The sequence below is a fragment of the Rhynchophorus ferrugineus genome, unplaced genomic scaffold, assembly GCF_030347505.1.
Source record: "Rhynchophorus ferrugineus isolate W39M unplaced genomic scaffold, kcgeb_rfMv2 rfM2, whole genome shotgun sequence".
Classification (NCBI taxonomy): domain Eukaryota; kingdom Metazoa; phylum Arthropoda; class Insecta; order Coleoptera; family Curculionidae; genus Rhynchophorus; species Rhynchophorus ferrugineus.
Genome location: NW_027472581.1, coordinates 11,237,886 through 11,256,505, shown reverse-complemented (window position 1 = coordinate 11,256,505; position 18,620 = coordinate 11,237,886). Strand labels below are relative to the sequence as shown.

The following is an 18,620-nucleotide window of genomic DNA, read 5'->3' as shown; positions in this document are numbered from 1 at the left end:
TAAAATTAAAAGAATTTTTTTTAATTTCCCACTAAAATTTTTTACTATACATTTTTAAATTTCCAGCTCAAATTTTTAAAATTCCCGCTAAGCATTTTTAAATTTCTCGCCGTAACTAACTGTCATACGGCGCATTCGTAAGGGCCTTCACACGGGGATTCCCAGTGTAACTTAGAACCAATTTTAACATAGGAGATGCGCTTCTATAATAATTAAACAAAAATGTTATCAAATGTAATTTATTTTAACATATATTGTATATCTAAAAACTATAGTTAATTATACAGCCAGAATAATTTATAGGTAAGAGTTAAAACCTCTTATCACTATTGCATTCAAGAATTTTGCATACGTCTGACACAGATGGACGCCGTCCGGTTGTCAGATGTACGCTAAATTATTTAAAATATTAGTTATAATTACTACATGTTATAAACCGGCAGACGTTATTTTGAGAAATTTTAAGTCGCTTCATAATATAACAGCTCAATTGAAAATTCCCCGGCCTGACAATTAGATCGACCCACTAGAATTAAATCCATATGTTTTTCAGTTAGCCCTAACCCTCAAAAGATGCTTGTATAAATCTGACATTAGTTTGTGATTTATAGCAAATTGAGTAAAGCAACTTTCGTTATTGTGAAAAAAATGGATAAAAAAGAATTTCGCGTGTTGATAAAATATTGTTTTTTGAAGGGAAAACATACAGTTGAAGCAAAAACTTGGCTTGATGCCGAGTTTCCGGGCACTGCCCCAGGAAAATCAACTATAAAGGTATGCTAAGTTTAGACGTGGTGAAATGAGCATTGAAGACTGTGAACGCAATGGACGCCCAAAAGAGATTGTTACCGACGAAAACATTTAAAAAATCCACAAAATGATTTTGAATAACCGTAAGTTGAAATTGAATGAAGTAACAGACACTCTAAAGATATCAACTGAACGTGTACATCATATCATTTACGAAGCTCTTCATTCTAATTGAAGATCTTCTTCAAGCTCTGTGCGAAGTGGAAGCCGCGCGAGCTCACTTTTGACCAAAAACAACAAAAAGTTGATGACTCAGAGCAGTGTTTGAAGATGATCAAGCGTAATAAACCCGAGTTTTTGGGTCGATCTGTGACAATGGATGAAACATGGATCCATCATTTCATTCCGAAGTCCAATCGACAGTCATCCGAGTGGATTGCACACGATGAACCCGCTCCAAAGCGTGGGCAAAAGCAACAGTCGGCTGGCAAGGTTATGGTGTCTGTATTTTGGGATGCTCATGGAATAATTTTCATTGACTACCTTGAAAAAGGAAGGATTGTCAACAGCGACTATTACATAGCATTATTGGACCGTTAAGGATGGAATCGCCGAAAAACGGCAGCACTATTTCCTGTTCTCAGATCTCAAAAGAATGCTCACTGGGAAGAAATTTTCGTCGAATGAAGAGGTGATCGCCGAAACTGAGGCCTATTTTGAAGCAAAGGACAAATCGTACTACAAAATGGTATCGAAAAGTTGGAGGGTCGCTATAATCAGCGTATGAACTTTGAAGAGAATGTTGAATAAAAAAAAACTAATTTTGCCAAAAAAATGTGTTTTACTATGGTAGGCTGGGGACTTTTCAATTGACCAGTTACAGTATACTTTCAGAGTGGGTGTGACATACATCCCACCTTGAATAGGGCGAACCAAAAGGTTAGCAAGCATTCACAACAAGTCTATAATTAACATCATAATTAAGTTTATCAGATAAGATCGATCCGTATGATCGAAGTTAGATCGGGTATTGTATTATAACTGTAAACATAAGTATAATATAACTAGTTAAGTAACAGTTTACTTTAAAGAAACGTAGTGAATACCCAGGAACTAATCGGTGTCAGTTTCGTGAATCTCTGACATCCTTAAGAACGATTTATTTTTTGTTTCTATTGAACCAGCGTTCCGAATATTATTTAGTGAATTACTAATTCGTAGAGTTCCATAGAGTTTGTTTTCAACCCTGTCCGACACTGCTCAAGGCACAATTGGTCAATAAAATTGAAATAATTTCTTTTAAATCACTTGTATCAGTAATTACATGATATATAAGACGTCACCATGCGTGCGGTCCTTCCAAATCCTTTCCAAACAACAAGAGGCCACGAAAATATCACTTTAAATATAATTTTCGAAAAAATTCTTTTATGGCTCAAAAAAATAGGTGAAAATTAAATCTGGACCCTAATTGTAAAGAAGACGAGAACCAAACATGTCCAAAAAGGTTAGGCTAGGCAGAAGCCAAAGCTGATTACTTCTCTAGAACAAAACCACTACTAAGAAAAAAAATACGATAAAGACAAAATATGTAATTACAATTATCCACTATAGCCAAAGAGAAATAGAGATTTAAATTCATAGGAAACTTTGGCAAAATGTTTCGCGACGTCCAACATGTAGATGTCGCTACCTTTAACACATTACTTGTTTTATTCGCTATGCTAAGATCCGCGAAGGGATCTGATTGGTTCATGTCGTTCTATGGTTTGTTTATTTTGTGCCTTGTATGGAGAACAGTGTGGTTAGATGTTTATAATGTATATATTATTAAATAATTATTATATAAAATAATGTATTAGTATATACAAATCGGTAGTTGAAATGTATTCTCGTTTTAGGAAGTGTTTTGTGCCCGGATGCAGAGATAGTGAGGAAATGCATCATCGTTTTCCGTTAAAAAAGTACCCGGCGATCTTTAAGAAATGAGTAGAAAACATTAAAAAACTTAAACTGGTTGGGTTAAACATGAAACAGATTTATGATCCTTACAGCGTGTGTCATAGACATTTTTGTTAAGTACTTATGAACAATTTAGTGATGACGAAAATAATACCACGAGTCCAGAATATGTACAAATGGAAGTGGATCAAAATCAAAATGATATAGAAGGTAAATTGAAGGAGACAGTCCCATTTCTGTTCATAATTATTACCATTAATTTCTAAACTGTCTTACTTTATTTGTAGTGCCTATTTCCATCGTCCCAGGCTCACAACCAGGGTGTTCGAAGCAAGTATCATCGACATTTGAATAAACTCCAGAAGGTAATGGTAAAGTTTGTATTCATTCAGCCAGTATCCCCCTTTCTGCTCATTCTTACCGTTAATTACTTGACTCTATAACTTCAGTCCAGATGTTCCTATAAGAACAAACAAAGTTTTACGTTGTACCGTAGTGTACATCTCAGGTTATTTAGTAAAACCTTTGAAAAAAGAAAATAATTGTGACATGCAATTATGAATAAATCAGTAAACCCACAAATTGAGACTGATTCGATAGAGGCAAGACAATATCTCGTGCCCCCAGACTCCAACAAAATTGTTTTATTATACTGTCAGTAGGTCTTTGAGCTATGTCTTATTTTATTCAACGATTTTGCCACGTCGATAATATAACAAAATTTTTGTTAAATGTTTAAAAAAAAAGTAAATTTAAACTTCAATAAAATATTAAAAGTACTAACAAGGTGTTCTATATACTTTTGAGTAAAACAGGTGAACAGAATATTAAGAGGGAAAAACCCTAAGTTTGCTTTCGGTATAAGAAAACAAAAAGAGAGAATTCTGATAGATCCTATTAAATTGATGGCACTAAACAAATATGAAAAAGAAAAAAGACGGAAGAGATAATTTTGATTTGCAATGCACCAAAGTTTTTTGCTTACGGTTATATATATTATATAATATTTTAGATATTTTTATATTTTATAGATATATTTATTTTTATATTATATTTATATTTTGTACATAAATTTACATTATGTATTTATATTTATTGTTATAGATTATATTTATACTTAATTGAATTTTATTTAATACATTTATTTCAGAAAAAAATTGTTTTTTATTTCAATTTCATTGGTTAATTAAACATGACGTCAAGGCTGTCACATGCCACACATTACTAATAAGCCAATCAAATGCCTTCACAATAAAATATTTTTCTTACAGGTGCCTATAATGGACATTTAAATTGACCGATCAAATTACTTGAACGGCCAATTATGGCAATCTGGATTTTGGGCAAAGCAAAACTTTGCGCCAGAGTCCCCTATTGAGTTGCATCTCTATTACTCTATGACTATAGTGTCCTACTTACTACCCAAAACCTTCTTCGATAACTTTAAAGGATCGAAATTGTTGTTCAACCAGGTCGTGTGTCACTGACCTACATGATAATGTATCAATATGCAAAGGACCAATATCTGTCGAATGCAGTTCATTTGAGAGTTTCAAGATAAGTTACAACCTCCTGGGTCACATAAGGATGGAAATATCCAGGTAATACGATTATTTTGTCATGATTTTCTTGATACAACGGCAGTTTTACTGGGTTTAACGCGTCATAGTGAATTCGCTTTTTGTCTGTAGTAAATATGCGATGCAAATTCGCCTCTTCGCCTCTCTTCCACGTCATCAAACTTCTTAAACTGTTCCTGACGTGTTCCTTCATTAATACATTCATCACCATATGTTTATTTTGTCATTCTATGTGTTTCAGCTTTAATTCTTCTGCAACTTTATTTGCTTATTGCTTTATTTTAAAATTCAGTACAATGTATTGTCAATCGATATCTATATCGTTAGTCCATGGATACTTATTCACATATTTCAGGAAATTTACGGATTCCTTCTCGAAAGAACGATATATATTTTGAGGCAATCCACTAATCGATCCATTTTGTGGTATCTTCATAGAGTGAGGCGCTGTGCAGACAGGTCACGACTCATATGTTGGAACAAGTAGTAATTAGAAGGAGTAAGGTCTGGAGAATACGGTGGGTGGGGTATCATTTAACATGTTAATGTTTCAAAATATATTTTCTGCCAACATACGATCGACCGTTGTCATGATGAAGAATAACATTACAGTATTCGGCAAATGCATCAATTGTATTTAATAGCGATGATATCCATTGATGGTTTCATCGAGTAATGCCTTCAAACCCTCGTATTCAACTTTTTTTGGCTGTGCAGAACTCTCTTTGCTCTCTCTTTTATACGTCGAAATCAGTATTCATACGTTGAAATCACATGTATTTTTCTTAAAGTTGAAGCAAAAAAGTAAAGCTTCCCAAAAATGCAATTTACTCGATACAAATTCGGAGATTATCTGTTGTAAAATTAATTTATAGCTTTTATAACGCTATATCTATTGACAAATGTAATAATGTGTAAGATAAAATATTTTTAAACAAAAAAAATTGAGCCGACTTCAAAAAATAAATTAGGAAGTCACTAAATATTAAAAAATAATAAAACTTAGATTTTTAAAACAAAAAAAATACATTTTAAGATAAAATATATACATAATAATCGTTGTAATAACTAAATTAAAATAAACTAAAGCCTTATTTAACCTATCTACTACACGTATTTTATATTCTACTATATACACATAATTTAACTTAATACCTACCAAAACCTATTTCTCTATTTACAATATTATTTTAACTACTACCAACTGACCACTTTCAAATCGGTGCCGAACCCAAACAGTTATATTAATTTAGATTTGTTTTGTTGGTAATTTAATTTTTTCGGTATGTCACAAAATTATATTGTTAATTTTGTATTGTTTGGGCTCGGCAACGACTTTAAAGTGATCAGTTGGTTATAATTAAAATAATATTGTAAATAGATAAATTGGTTTAGGTAGGTATTAAGCTAAATTGTATTTATATATTAGAATATAAAATACGTGTAGTAGACCTGTTAAATGTCTGTTTTTCAATATTTTTATTTAGTTATTACAACGATTATTTTCCAACGTTTTTTTGTGTTAAAAATCTAAGTTTGGTTATTTTTTAATTTTTAGTGTGTTCCAAATATTTACTTTCTGAAGTCGGTTCAATTATTTTGTTAAAAATATTTAATTTTTCTCTTATTAGTGTTGGATATTTACTCAATAAATTACGCAGTTATTTTATTTAATATTACAATGGGTAGACCAAGTAAAGGTGCAGCTCGTAAGGGGAAAAATAGGAATAAAGAAACAATTATTGAAAATAAGGAGCGCTTAAGGCCCCAGGGCCCACTACCTAGCCTAGGTAATTTGATAAATGTTCTAACTAAACAACAAAAAGTTATTGTCCCCGCCGAGAATTGAACCCGCGACTTCCGTTTGGGAGCTAAACGCTTTAACCATTATACTGTAGAAGAAGTTGCCTACAATATTTCCACGAGGTCTTATATGCTATAGTCAGTGCTTAAAAAGCAAACTGAATGGCCTTTGTACTGGACGACTTCCGATTTTCCGTCACATCAGTTTTCCTTGGAAGAAACACCCCAAGTTAGCAAGATTAAGGATTTGTGTGACTTAGCATTGCTTTTACCTGGTACGTATACAATTATTTATATAAAGCATTTGTTTTCATATATATTATTATTTACAGCGATATAACAGAAGAAATTATGAACATATTACCCAAACTCTAAATCCAAAATGTGTCCAAATGAGGCAATGGTAAAATGAAAAGCTTTTGTTACCCTTTAAAAAGTTGTTTGTAAAGTGCCATCAATTTAAAACTTAATTATTTTGAAGGGGTTCATTTACTTAAAACAAATGTATATTGGTCAAGATACTTACAATTAATATTTTGGCTTAAGGCTCCTTAACCGAGATAACTTTTTCAAGGTGAACTTGATTTGATAAACAAGAGAATATTATGCTTGTTTTATTATATTGTTAATAGATGCCTAAGCTGTCTTTTTAACTCCTCGATTTTACCATAATAACTAGCTTCGTTTAGTTTGGTTTCTTCGCTTAGAATATTAGCATTCCATAATTTTCGCAATAACATTGTAAAAATAATAATAACTTGCCTCAATACATTTTTGTGTTCAACAAGTAGGTAAAATATTAACAGACTTTCAGCTGTGCTGCTTTGCTTTCAGTATGAGCGAACAATAAGATAGAAATTTTAATACATCTTATTTGAATTGATAGCACTAAAAATATATAAAAAAGGGAACGAGCTATAGACAATTTTGATTATATTTGCTATGATATATTTTATGTTTTCAATTAGATTGCAGGCAATTTTTATATCCACATTTAATTATTTTTTATTTATATACATTATATATACATACATACATACATATATATATATATATATATATATATATATATATTCTTATGTTTTAGCTTTTTGATATTGTATAATATGTCTATTTGTACAGAATTTTATATTAATAAATGGTTTATATTAATAAATATTAATAAACAATTACATTTTGAGTTTTATTTAAAATTTAATTGGTCAGTAGAATGTGACGTCAGATGTTAGTCACGTGATATGTATGAAATCGTCGACCAATGAAATACTCCCCTATAAAATATTTTCATTACAGGTGCCTGTAATGGCATTTAAACTAACCACTGAAATTCAGCGAAATGACGTTCTCAGCGCCTTTCTGCTGAGACCACGCAAAACAATTCTGAAATTATTTGTATTAAGTTAACACTCTATATATTACTCTATGAAATACAGAACGGCATTGTTGACGAATTACGTAGAGGGCACCTGATGACGAATGTTGTAATTATCTGTAGTAACTTGTATATTGTTAAGATAGTGACCGTTACAATGTTTTATTGGATGTTTTTGCAGGTGTGGAATTATGAACGAATGTTTTACCTTGGCATATAAATTTTTTCCGCTTTTTTGCTGGCGTCATCTTTTGTAAACGACGGTTTCCATTTTATATCCCTATTATACAAGAATATACAGAGAAAATATATTGCACATTTCCCACGAGTGACACAGTTATTATTCCAAATTTCTGCTTAAGCTCTCTCCGACCGAATATTTGGTACATGTAAATATTTATATAATTTTGACTATGTAATATATGTGCGCTTAATTCTAAGCAAAGGAAGGCACGTATTGCAGATAAGAAAAAGCCTATATAACTTCTGATTGTAGCATATTTACACTACTACTCATGTTATTCGATAGTATTAGGTACGTGAAAAAGTAATCCACGTTTCTTAAATTACATTTTGTTAGCGTTTCTTTAAATATGATAAATGTCATGCAATAAGAATTTTATATTGTTGTTATAATGTTATTCTCGAGTCGAATGAAAATATTAGTAAAAAATAAATTCTTGTCATCATTCGGGTGTTTTAACTCTGAAGACCCATTAAAAACTCTAAAATACTTCGGGTGAGATTGTTATGTACCATGACTAGGTTCTATGGCTATATTTACGTCACAGACTCGTATAATCATATAAAATCACACGAGGATCCAATATCAGCCACAAGAAACCAACCTCATCTAAACAAAGTTGAATTGTGGTTGAAAAGATGGCGTATCAAAGCAAATCTACCCATGTGACATTCACCCTTTGTAGAAGAACTTGTCCCTCAGTAAAATGAATAATTATTAACTACCGCAAGCAGATAATATTAAATATCTGGGAATGCATGTTGATCGACGTTTACCGTCGAAAAACATATAGTGACAATACGTAAACAGCTTGGGTTTAAACTAAACCAAATGTATTGGCTGATACAGCGTAAATCTAAATTATCCTTAGATAACAAGGTTTTACTGTATAAGTCAATACTTAGGCCCATTTGGACCCATGGTATTGAACTGTGGAGTACTACTAGCAAACATAACTTCTTAATTCCTTCAGAGGTTCCAGAATAAAGTATTGCGAGTCATCGTCGATGCTCCTTATTATGTCTCCAACAAACTAATTCAGCGCGATATCCTCTTAGAACCCATAACGAGTGTGATTTCGAAGTGTTAGTGTAAAGTACTCTGAAAGACTGTTAGTGCATCCCAATCCACTCGTCAAACAGTTAAATGTGCGCGATGACAGTGAAGTGCGTAGCACTTTGGTACCGCATGAATTGAATTAAAATACATAGAAAGTAGAAATGTACATAGAAAGACGGTGAGTGATATTCCACTATTCATATTCACCAGACATGACACACTTTAGTAATATTTTTTTTCGATCAATACTGTTTCTTACATGTACTATCTAGAGAACACATAATCTCTTTCAAAGCATCGACATTTGAGTGAAACAATTAGATTCGGCCAAAGTATTAAATTTCTACAGAAAGAAAATCTGTGAGTGCCTGAAAACTGCACTGATTATTAGCATGGGCACCGTGACTAAAATCTGTCCGAAAAGCGAAGAACACTATAATATTAAACTCACCAAAGAGAAACTGTCTACATGCCAAGTAGGTGACGAATCAAGACCACCTTGAAAGAATGAAAAAGTGAGTAATTTTTTTTGATACTGTGTTATCGATATAATCATAATTTAAAACATTTTATTTTAAGGAATATGCAGCTCTTTGAGAGAACTATTTTTCAAATAATTTTTAAAATTACTATAGTTACTTGGCAAATATAGATTAAATGTTTGTTTTATGTATTTTACTTTTTTTATAAACACGCCTGAAGATGCACCAACTATACACTGTAGATCAGATTAAACAATAAACAGTAAACTTAGTTAAATCTGAACTTGAGTTTCAAGTGAGATTTTAAGTGTGTTTTTATTTGTGAATTCAAGAATATACATTATACTCTGCAAATATACGAATAATTTACAAATATAATTTTGGTTTGTTACTGTAATGTTTATATATTGATAAACAATTACATATCGTTCTACTTTCTCTTTTTTCCTTTCAGAATTATTTTAAAATGAAAGATGTTTATAAAAGATTTTTCATATTATAGATGTGCCATAAATTTTTAACTGGTTTTTCAACAAAAATATCGGGTTAATATGTGAATTGAAGATAAATTAAGTCTATTTATATCATATTCTTCAAATTTACGTATAATTCGCAAGAAATGGCAACGATGCTAATTCAAATCCTTGTGCACATTATAAATTTTGATGACATGAGTTCACCGTTCTTTTGGAAGGCCTATATGTTATAGTTTTCGATGGGGTATCAGTATGTATTAAAGTAATAAAAAAATAGTGGCTGGTAATGAACAATACTGTGATGATAACATTAAAATATTCCGTTCCTTCATTATATGTGCACGATTTTTGATAGATTATTAGACTACTAATAAAATCAAACAATCATGATGCTTCTCGCTAAAAATTCAGTGTTACAAAGGAACTTATCAGTTAACAAAACAACAAATGTAAACAAACAGTTGTTCAACCACCTAATAAAATACCCCGATAATCCAAAACAACCAAACTTCTGTCTTCTTCCGTCCGCTCTCATCCCGGAAAATTTTACGTTACAAGAAACGTTTATTTTGCTTGACCAAACAATAAACAAATATATGTCTGTAAATTTCCTAACAACGTTAACGTTTGTTTAATTTCGCTTCTTATTGCCGAACGTGCGAACTATCTATGTTATACACAAAAGAAAATTCGGTAACATTGGCTCAGACCCCTCGGAAAATTATTTTTAGCCGACGACAAATTTGCCTGTGCGCAACAATAATGGATGTGATTTTGCAAATAATCAACCTTTTTCGTTATAACACCGGTGCGGTTATTTTTAGAGCCTTTGATACACGTTTGCCGACCGAAACATTGACACAGTTATGTAGACAGGTTTTCCTTTTCCTTTCGTATCATAGTGGAAGCCAATACATAAAAATTAGGATGCAATTTCATGCAGGAAATGTTACGGAGAAACTTCAAGACTCTCAAGGCGTCAGAATGTAGCATTTTATAAATTTTCTGTTAATAAATTCATCTTTATCTGCACCCGCCTAAATATTCCTTAAACGAGATGCCAATATTTATTAAACAAATTTCATTTCCTTATTAATTATTACTCCATACTGAGTATTTTCTTATAAGAGCTCTTCACAGTTCACATTTGCTTCAACATTAAAGTATTTTTTAATAATATTTAATATTTATTTATTTATTAACAGTTAAAAATCAACAACATACTTTGGAAAACAAGCAAAAACACTTTAGTTAAATGAAGAATAAATTTAAGTTGATGTTAAAGAGAAATCACGTGTATTGCAGGAATAATTCATTAATGAAAATAAATTAATTAAATACAGTTCTGAATATTAGTAGTTATACATCTTAAAGATGAATAAAACAATCCTTAAAAACAAGTCATTATTTGTGATGATACATGGGTTATCTACAATATTTGAATATAATGATCGCCAAAAAATAATCTTACTGTATATCACAAGAATATTAAAAGAGTAGGACACGATATTTCAAAGGAAATAAATAATCAACTTAGATGCTCTTTACCAATGACTGGTGAAACTGAATCAAACAAGAAGTTTTTGTTACAGATCATTAATAAACTGGATCATAAATACAGAAAACAGTCCAAAAATAAGAGTATATAAACAAACAAAAGATGACACTATAGAGAATATGTTTTTTAGTTACTTACTAGCTGAATTTGATTACTTATTTCAAATAAAATAACAAACCATTTATAAGCCATCAGATTAACCAACATTTACGACAATATCATTATTTAATGATAAACTTGCAAACATTTTATATGGTAATTTATTAATAAGAACACTAATACTGTAAGGAGTTAAAGTACTAAAAATGACAATGATTATTTTGAAATCTATAAAAAACACACAGACAAAAAATATATGGCAGGTGCATACCAAAAAAAAAACGAACAATATACGTTATAAACTACTAAATGAATTATGACATATAAATAGTTCCATTACCAACTTCATACAAACAAATTATATGATCAAAGTACTTTCTTTTGATTTATCATTGTCATTTATCACTTCAGAATATAAAATTTTAGAAAACTCAAAGTATTAAAAAAATATTTTTTAATTTTAATAGGACTTACATAAAATGATAGGGTTTTGGTCTAAAGCCAAAACAATTATTTAAATTGGTTTTGAAAATCAATTATTTAAAAAGTATATTTGTTTGTTTTTTTTTTGTAAAACATATTAGAAATTAAAATTGAATATCCCATAAAAATGTTTAGGTTACTGAACTGTTTCATAGAATTATGATATTAATTCTTACCTGCTGAATATTAAGTGATTTGTTTTGACAAGATTCAATGACTAGATATGGCGGTCTTGTGGATATTGGGTCAGTGTCATCTAAATTCTGTAAAACCAATAAAATAATGCCATAAAACAAATTGATTAAAATGAATGCTGAGTATATTAAAATGTAATCAAAAAGTCTACGATAAATTTAGTACATAAAAAGGTGAGTAAAACTATTTCTATACTTACAATAGTTGGCACAGAACATCTAATGAGATTAATTTTGTTTTTATATTCCATGAGTGCACCTATATATTCATTAGGAACAAATGATTTTGTTGCTGGATATTTCTTATAAAGACATATGTGAGCCATTCTAATGAAAATATATCCGGTACAAAATGAATCCCATCCAGCATTATGTAATTTTCCATAAGTGTCGTCGCTGTGTTCAAAATCAATTATTGGGGAATTTTTCACAATATGTCGCCCTTGTTCGTTTTTAAAATAGTTAAATATATGATTCAATCCTGAAATGAGCAAAAAAAAATTATAAAAATTACTTTGGGATAATAAATAAAATGTACTACCTAAATATCCTGTATTCTTACCTTTATCGTTCCATCTGGCATCTATTGGAATTTTTTTCAGCAAGCCATACGAAACTGTTTTTGTGTCAAAAACTATAGGAAATAGTTTGATTATCAGTCTTTTAAACTCAGTATATGATTCTGGTAATTCTTTTTCAAAATTATGTATCAATAAAAGCAGGTCTAGTATACAATTATGCCCTATAATTGGCTTTTGTAAAGATGTTATTAATCTAATAACATTTGAAAATCCTACTAAATGCTTCAAGAGATCTTCATCAAGATGATCTTCTTTCTCCAATTTATCCCTCTCCTCATTAGTAACTTTCTTTACAATAAATTCTCCTTTCTCTGTACAAGTCCAAATATTTTTCAGACGAGATCTTAAGATTTGATGAAGAAAATATTTTATTTCTTCATTATCACATTCCTTAGAGCATACTCTCGGTACTGTCAAAAATTCACCTGGTTTTATTTTGTCATGCCACTTCCTGATGACTTCTCCTTCATTTTCTAATATTTCTTCTAAGAGCTCTTTACAATTTACATTTGTCTCAGAACACTCATTATTTTTAAATTTCTTTCTCAAAATTTGTTCTTGATCTTTGTTTATAAATGGAATGCCACTATATACAAACTAAAAATAATTTAAGGAAACAACGCAATTATTAAAAAAATAAACAATAAAAATCTAATGATATTAACACAGAAATATTGAAATTAATAAAGAGAAATAGAAATCAAAACTGCTTTATCTCTATAAAAATACTTCAAAACCATAGCAATGATTATTATATAAAGTATTTCAATCAAACATGTCATTGGTTGGAAAAACAATATTGTGTGATAATTTGTCAAATTAATGTAAATGGTTTTTTTAGTAGAACTGAAATACTAGCAGAATAGAGGTATGTTACTTTTTATATAGTTTTGTATATGATATACAATAAACCAAAATACCTTACATTAAGATACTATTGAAGGCCCAATGATGTTTGTTTTATTTTAACGTAATACATACATACCTTATTAAAATCAAAATTGTATGATTTTAAAAAATTGAGAGTGCTGGATTGAAAATAAAATTTTCTATGTATATGCTGAAAACATGCTGGTTGAACGTAAAAGGTAAAAATTTTTCCACAATAACTGTTTGTTTTAGAGTCAAATATAAAGGCAGTCAAACCAATTTGTAGGGGAATAATACTTTTAACATTTTCTTTTAATTTTTGATAACGTTCTGCTGGAGTATCAAATAAACTGAAATAATAATAATAATAGACAATATGCAACAACACTTTATAAATTCAAAGACATACCTAGAAGTATATTCCTTAAGAGGATTCAATCCACTAAACTCAATATCTAAACCAATAAATTTTGATTCTTTCAAAGTTTTTTCAATTTCAGGGTACAGAGTTTTAAAATTGGTAGCATTTACTTCGCACATCTTTATTGTTTTTAACCTAAATTACAAAATAATGTAGAAAATATTTCTGTTTGAAAACTAAACTGAAACCAGAAATTTAGAGGTTATATTTGTATCTTTAGTAGTGAAGATAGCAACACTATTTAAATTATTCTCAAGAAACTGTCATAACAGAATTAAGAATTAGACAAATGCAATGTTCATATATATTTTATAAATTGCCTATCATATATATTAGGGTAAATACATTAAAAGTAAATATTAGGGGAAAATTCGGGATGTTAATAAAATCCGGTCTGTCTTTTAACTTGATATTTTATTTATCTAAAATATTTTAGTTGTTAATGTTTTAGTTTTCAATTGTTACGCCGATTTATTTATCACAGGTACCGGGAAAGAGATACAATTTAAAAGTTCTGCTGGATTAGCTCAGGATTTCCAGAGAGACGTGTTTAGCAGAAGCCGTTCCCATTTTGGCGAACGGCCAATTTACGTACAGGTAGCTACCGAGATTATAAAAGGCATCGCATTCAAAACCCGGCGCCCGTCTCGTGAGGAGACCCACAAATTAGAGTGTGTTTCGTTTGGTCATCCATGGGGGCCTAAAACACTTCGTTTATTTGAATTCGTTTTCTCCTTATAGTTTTTGTGATAGATATTGTTTATCGTCGCCAGCTAGATCACCGGGTTTGTGATTAATCGGTAAGTTATAGTGCAGTGCAGTGAATTTTTATATTTTCGCGCCAAAAAAGGATACCCAGGACAATCTGGAATATATATACCCTTTAACTAGTGTGTGTTAATGGATTATCAAACAATTGTTATCACGCAAGTAGAATTTGACCCTCTAAGCCTCTTAATATTCATATTGAAAATTTTTATAAACAAAATTAAAATATATAAAATAGTTCTTGTAACAAAGTTAAAATCGCTAAATGTTGTGTATTTGTTTGATTAGTTTTTTTTGCGTTACATAACAGGGATTCGTATTTAAAAACTGAATTATTAAAAAAAAACAACCACCCGGTTGCTTATTTTGTTTGCCAAATTATAAAATTGTAAAAGGCGGTGACGGTCAGTTATAATAGTAGCTGAAATTTGGCAAATGTCCCAAAACCGGGATGTTCGACCCTGCGTGCTTGTATTAGCTCAAAATATTCTAAAATAATAACGATTTCAAACTCATAATTCACTTTGACTTACTTAATATAAAACATAGCTAGGATAAATCAGTACTATAAATGACCATAATTTATTTTACAATTCGAAAGTAGCCGCCAATTGCTATAGGCCACGTGAGTATTTTTAGCCAATCTGTTTCATCCACATGCTGCATATTGCGTGCGCGTGGTGTTGTCTAATCATTAAACAGTTTTTTGAAAGTTGTACAATAACAGTGATAGCTAAAGAAATATTATATGAATTATATTATTCCATTTTATTGAGCAAACACTTTTTATTCTCTCTTTTTTGTTATTTTTTAAATAGTTTTGTACTATAATAGTAAGATAACGTATGCGCGGCCGCCAAGTTTCTCATTAAACTATTTGACGTTGACATTACTACGTCAAAGATTGAAAACTGTAGTTCAGCGTTTTTATATTTTTCATTTTTCAACGTTATCGGGTTGTAGCAAATTGCAATACGTACAAAAATACCTTCAATTTTCTTTATTTAACATCGAACAAAACGTTTTTTATTTTGACAATACAAGAATAGTTCAGTGTGTAATTATGCTTTCGTTTTAGTGAAAAAATGGAAAGAATAAAATTTTGATACAGGTTTACGTGTGATATTTCTAAAATATATATTAATAAGTTGAATAGATAGTGCAATTTTTTATTTAGGTAAGTGAAGTTTTGATCAGAACTAGTAAATTTTCAAAGCAGTGAAAAATTTAAGGTTAATGATAATTTGTACTTGGTTACAATAAATGCAACGTAATGTCGTAAGTTTTTAGTATTGTGATTACGCATGAAGAATATCACCATAAATACAATTCCACGTGTTTTTTTTTTATGTTTATTAATTATTTTATAAAGAAATATCATTTTTATAATTAATAAATTTGTTCTTATTTTATACATTAATCTCAATTTTAATATATTTTATAAACGTATTGTTAGATCAACTGTTTGAATATTACGAATAATATTCTACATAACGTAATTCTATTGTTCTAGAAGTGAATCTAAGGCACAATGGAGGACGGACACACCAAAACTGTGGATGAGGTATTGAATTATTTCAGTGCTGATCCCGAAAGGGGTTTATCACCTGATCAAGTTAAAAGGAATCAAGAAAAATATGGACCTAATGGTAAGTAGTAATATTTCACATTATACATTTTAATTATATCGCTAAATTGTCGATGATTGTCATACTTTCAACATACCTTCAACAGTTTAATACATTTTTTAGTTAGTGAATATTTTTTGGTCTTAATATCTAACGTTGTAATTTAAACATGTATTTGCCTTAAATAATCAGTAATGGAATTGTATGAAATTTGAATATCTTAAATAGTGTTCTTTCATAATAGATATAGAGGTTTCCACAGCGTAGTTTGGGCCGGCATTAAAATGGCTTTTATAAGGGTATATTTACCTCTATGATGTTTGTTTCATTATTGTGCAGCTGCATGCTCAGTGAGTTTTATTATCAGGACAGTCCATGTAAAATTTAATCAAACACGGGGCTGTATTTTAATAGTTTTACTACGAAATATTATACATTTAACGTTTGATTGATGATAATTTTGATTAAATAAATCTTACTTTAATCAGTAATAACTTTTGGCGGTTGATTAATTTAATCTAATTATGTTTTTGAAGCTCCATTGAATGTTTCGATATTTTAACCTACAATATGTTCCAATCATTTTTGAAATGTTTGTATTCTAATAAACAAATTGAGACAGTATATTAAAATAAGGTAGATATTTTGAATGTATCAATATGAAGCTGATAGCGTATATAAACAACACCTAAATAGTTATCAGTACTAGTACTAATAAGAAAACCCGAATTTGTTTAGATAATACTTACGCTTTATTATATTGAAGCGTATTGTGTGCTGATTCAATCGCAATTAGTTTATCTTGTCATAGGGTTGATATTTAATTAACTTATTATTTTCTAATTTGATGCTATAATGTCGCTAGGTTGAGTTTGAAATATCACCGTAGATGTAACAAATGTTTGGTTGTTGTTATAACGGAAGAAACATATTTTTAAAGATATTGTAATAGTTAGGATTTGTGCAGTATACTTAACATTTATTTAATTTGTTTTGAATGCTCTTTGTCGTAGTGAACGTATAAACAAACGTGCTGAGTTATCAGGAACAGCTGCAATAAAAATATTTTAATTTACTCGAGGATTATATTGGCTTTATCAAGCCTATTGTCTCTCAATCTAACCTGCATCAATTTCATTTATGAATTTGTGATTCTATATAGTTTAGTAACAGATAATTATGATCCAGATACGTTTTCAGTAAAATAATAAATACTATCTGATAATAATTAATTATTTTGGTAATTTTGGTAAATTTAGTTAACCGTATTAAATAAAATGAATGCATAAGTTTTGCCGAATGATAATTATATGAGAGCAATGTTTTATCCCAGAATCGCAAGTCTTAGTAAATGGTAGATCGCAGGAATATTAATTTTTTTATAACAGGATAATTTTCAGTTACGTCACAGTATCGATGTAATAAGTAACATCTCATTTGACTCGGCGCGCGACCTCGATCCTCTACTCACGTGTGTAATTCAAATGAACTTTAGGGGATTTTCAAAAGGCTGAGGAACGAATGCACCGTGGCGTGAACTGTTTGAAGCCACAATTTGGCCGCGTCTTCATAAAAAAAGGCCAAATCACTGACTGAACGTACATTCGCGTACGTCATTGTGTGGTTTGCTTGTATATAAATTCCAGCTGCGGCATTTGGTTTGACTCTAATGACGTAAATAAGATACTGCACTGAATATATATAAGCTAGAGCGCGCAGGCAAGCTAGTTCTATTAATTAAAATAGATTTTTATTTTTAGTTATAAGTACTTATATTTTCAATTTGGTCTCCACGAGATTTTCCGCAGAATATTGAGTCATTAAATATTATATCTGGAGTCGTGTTGTTGTAGGAAAGCCTTCACCAATTTATCCGAGTAAAGTATATACGGTGCCGTGCTTGGTCACTTATATTGGAGGCTCGTGGTGAATGATTTATTGACTTCGAAAATGCATCAGTGCTTAATACGATGAAAGTCCTCAAATCACCGTCTGGGGCTTAAATAAAGTTTAACATTTTTTAAATAGTCAACCATTGTCGCAGTTTGTACCATCCTTTGCTCTGGATTTAAATCTAACGGGGTGTCTACGAAAAAGTACGATATTTATTTCTGACAGTATTTGAATCGATAATTTTTCGAAAAACTGTAGGTTTCAGCAAATTTTGTAATGTTTTTCTTTCAACACCCAACACGACTTAGATGCATCAGTTGCAATCTGCAATGATCTCCCATTATTGTTTCGTTTAGTTTAAGCTTCTAATTCCATGTATTCAGTTTATGCCCAGTCT

The 18,620-nt window shown here is 30.3% G+C and overlaps 2 protein-coding genes and 1 long non-coding RNA gene across 19 annotated transcripts in view; 2 read left to right on the top strand and 1 right to left on the bottom strand.

The window, feature by feature from the left end:
* Positions 1-14,170, bottom strand: part of LOC143191813 (pre-piRNA 3'-exonuclease trimmer) — a 50,918-nt gene extending 36,748 nt beyond the window's left edge. Inside the window, exons 1-6 of one of the 2 annotated variants that reach the window (XM_076397225.1) lie at positions 13,923-14,170; positions 13,629-13,863; positions 12,625-13,240; positions 12,263-12,543; positions 12,045-12,131; positions 3,010-3,172 (exon numbers count right to left, since the gene is read on the bottom strand). In XM_076397225.1, the coding sequence (XP_076253340.1) occupies positions 3,158-3,172; positions 12,045-12,131; positions 12,263-12,543; positions 12,625-13,240; positions 13,629-13,863; positions 13,923-14,053 (1,365 nt within the window). In that variant the 5' untranslated portion in view covers positions 14,054-14,170 and the 3' untranslated portion in view covers positions 3,010-3,157. Of the gene's footprint in view, positions 1-3,009; positions 3,173-12,044; positions 12,132-12,262; positions 12,544-12,624; positions 13,241-13,628; positions 13,864-13,922 lie in introns of those variants that run through there. The other variant, XM_076397224.1, reaches the window with a different exon arrangement.
* Positions 8,192-9,555, top strand: LOC143190876 (uncharacterized). Of its 2 annotated transcripts, none has more exons than XR_013004339.1 (3): positions 8,192-8,948; positions 9,120-9,285; positions 9,350-9,555. It is a non-coding gene; the product is annotated as an uncharacterized LOC143190876 (long non-coding RNA). The 2 variants fall into 2 exon arrangements; XR_013004340.1 differs by having other exon boundaries at positions 9,043-9,285.
* A 361-nt stretch (positions 14,171-14,531) lies between the features above and the next one.
* The window catches only part of SERCA (ATPase sarcoplasmic/endoplasmic reticulum Ca2+ transporting SERCA), a 48,409-nt gene continuing 44,320 nt past the window's right edge, over positions 14,532-18,620 (top strand). For 3 of the 15 annotated variants that reach the window (XM_076397209.1, XM_076397213.1, XM_076397206.1), the window contains exons 1-2: positions 14,559-14,734; positions 16,216-16,351. In XM_076397209.1, coding sequence (XP_076253324.1) covers positions 16,234-16,351 — 118 coding nt within the window. In that variant the 5' untranslated portion in view covers positions 14,559-14,734; positions 16,216-16,233. Of the gene's footprint in view, positions 14,735-15,183; positions 15,328-15,348; positions 15,880-16,215; positions 16,410-18,620 lie in introns of those variants that run through there. The other 12 variants (XM_076397215.1, XM_076397218.1, XM_076397214.1 and 9 more) reach the window with 10 other exon arrangements.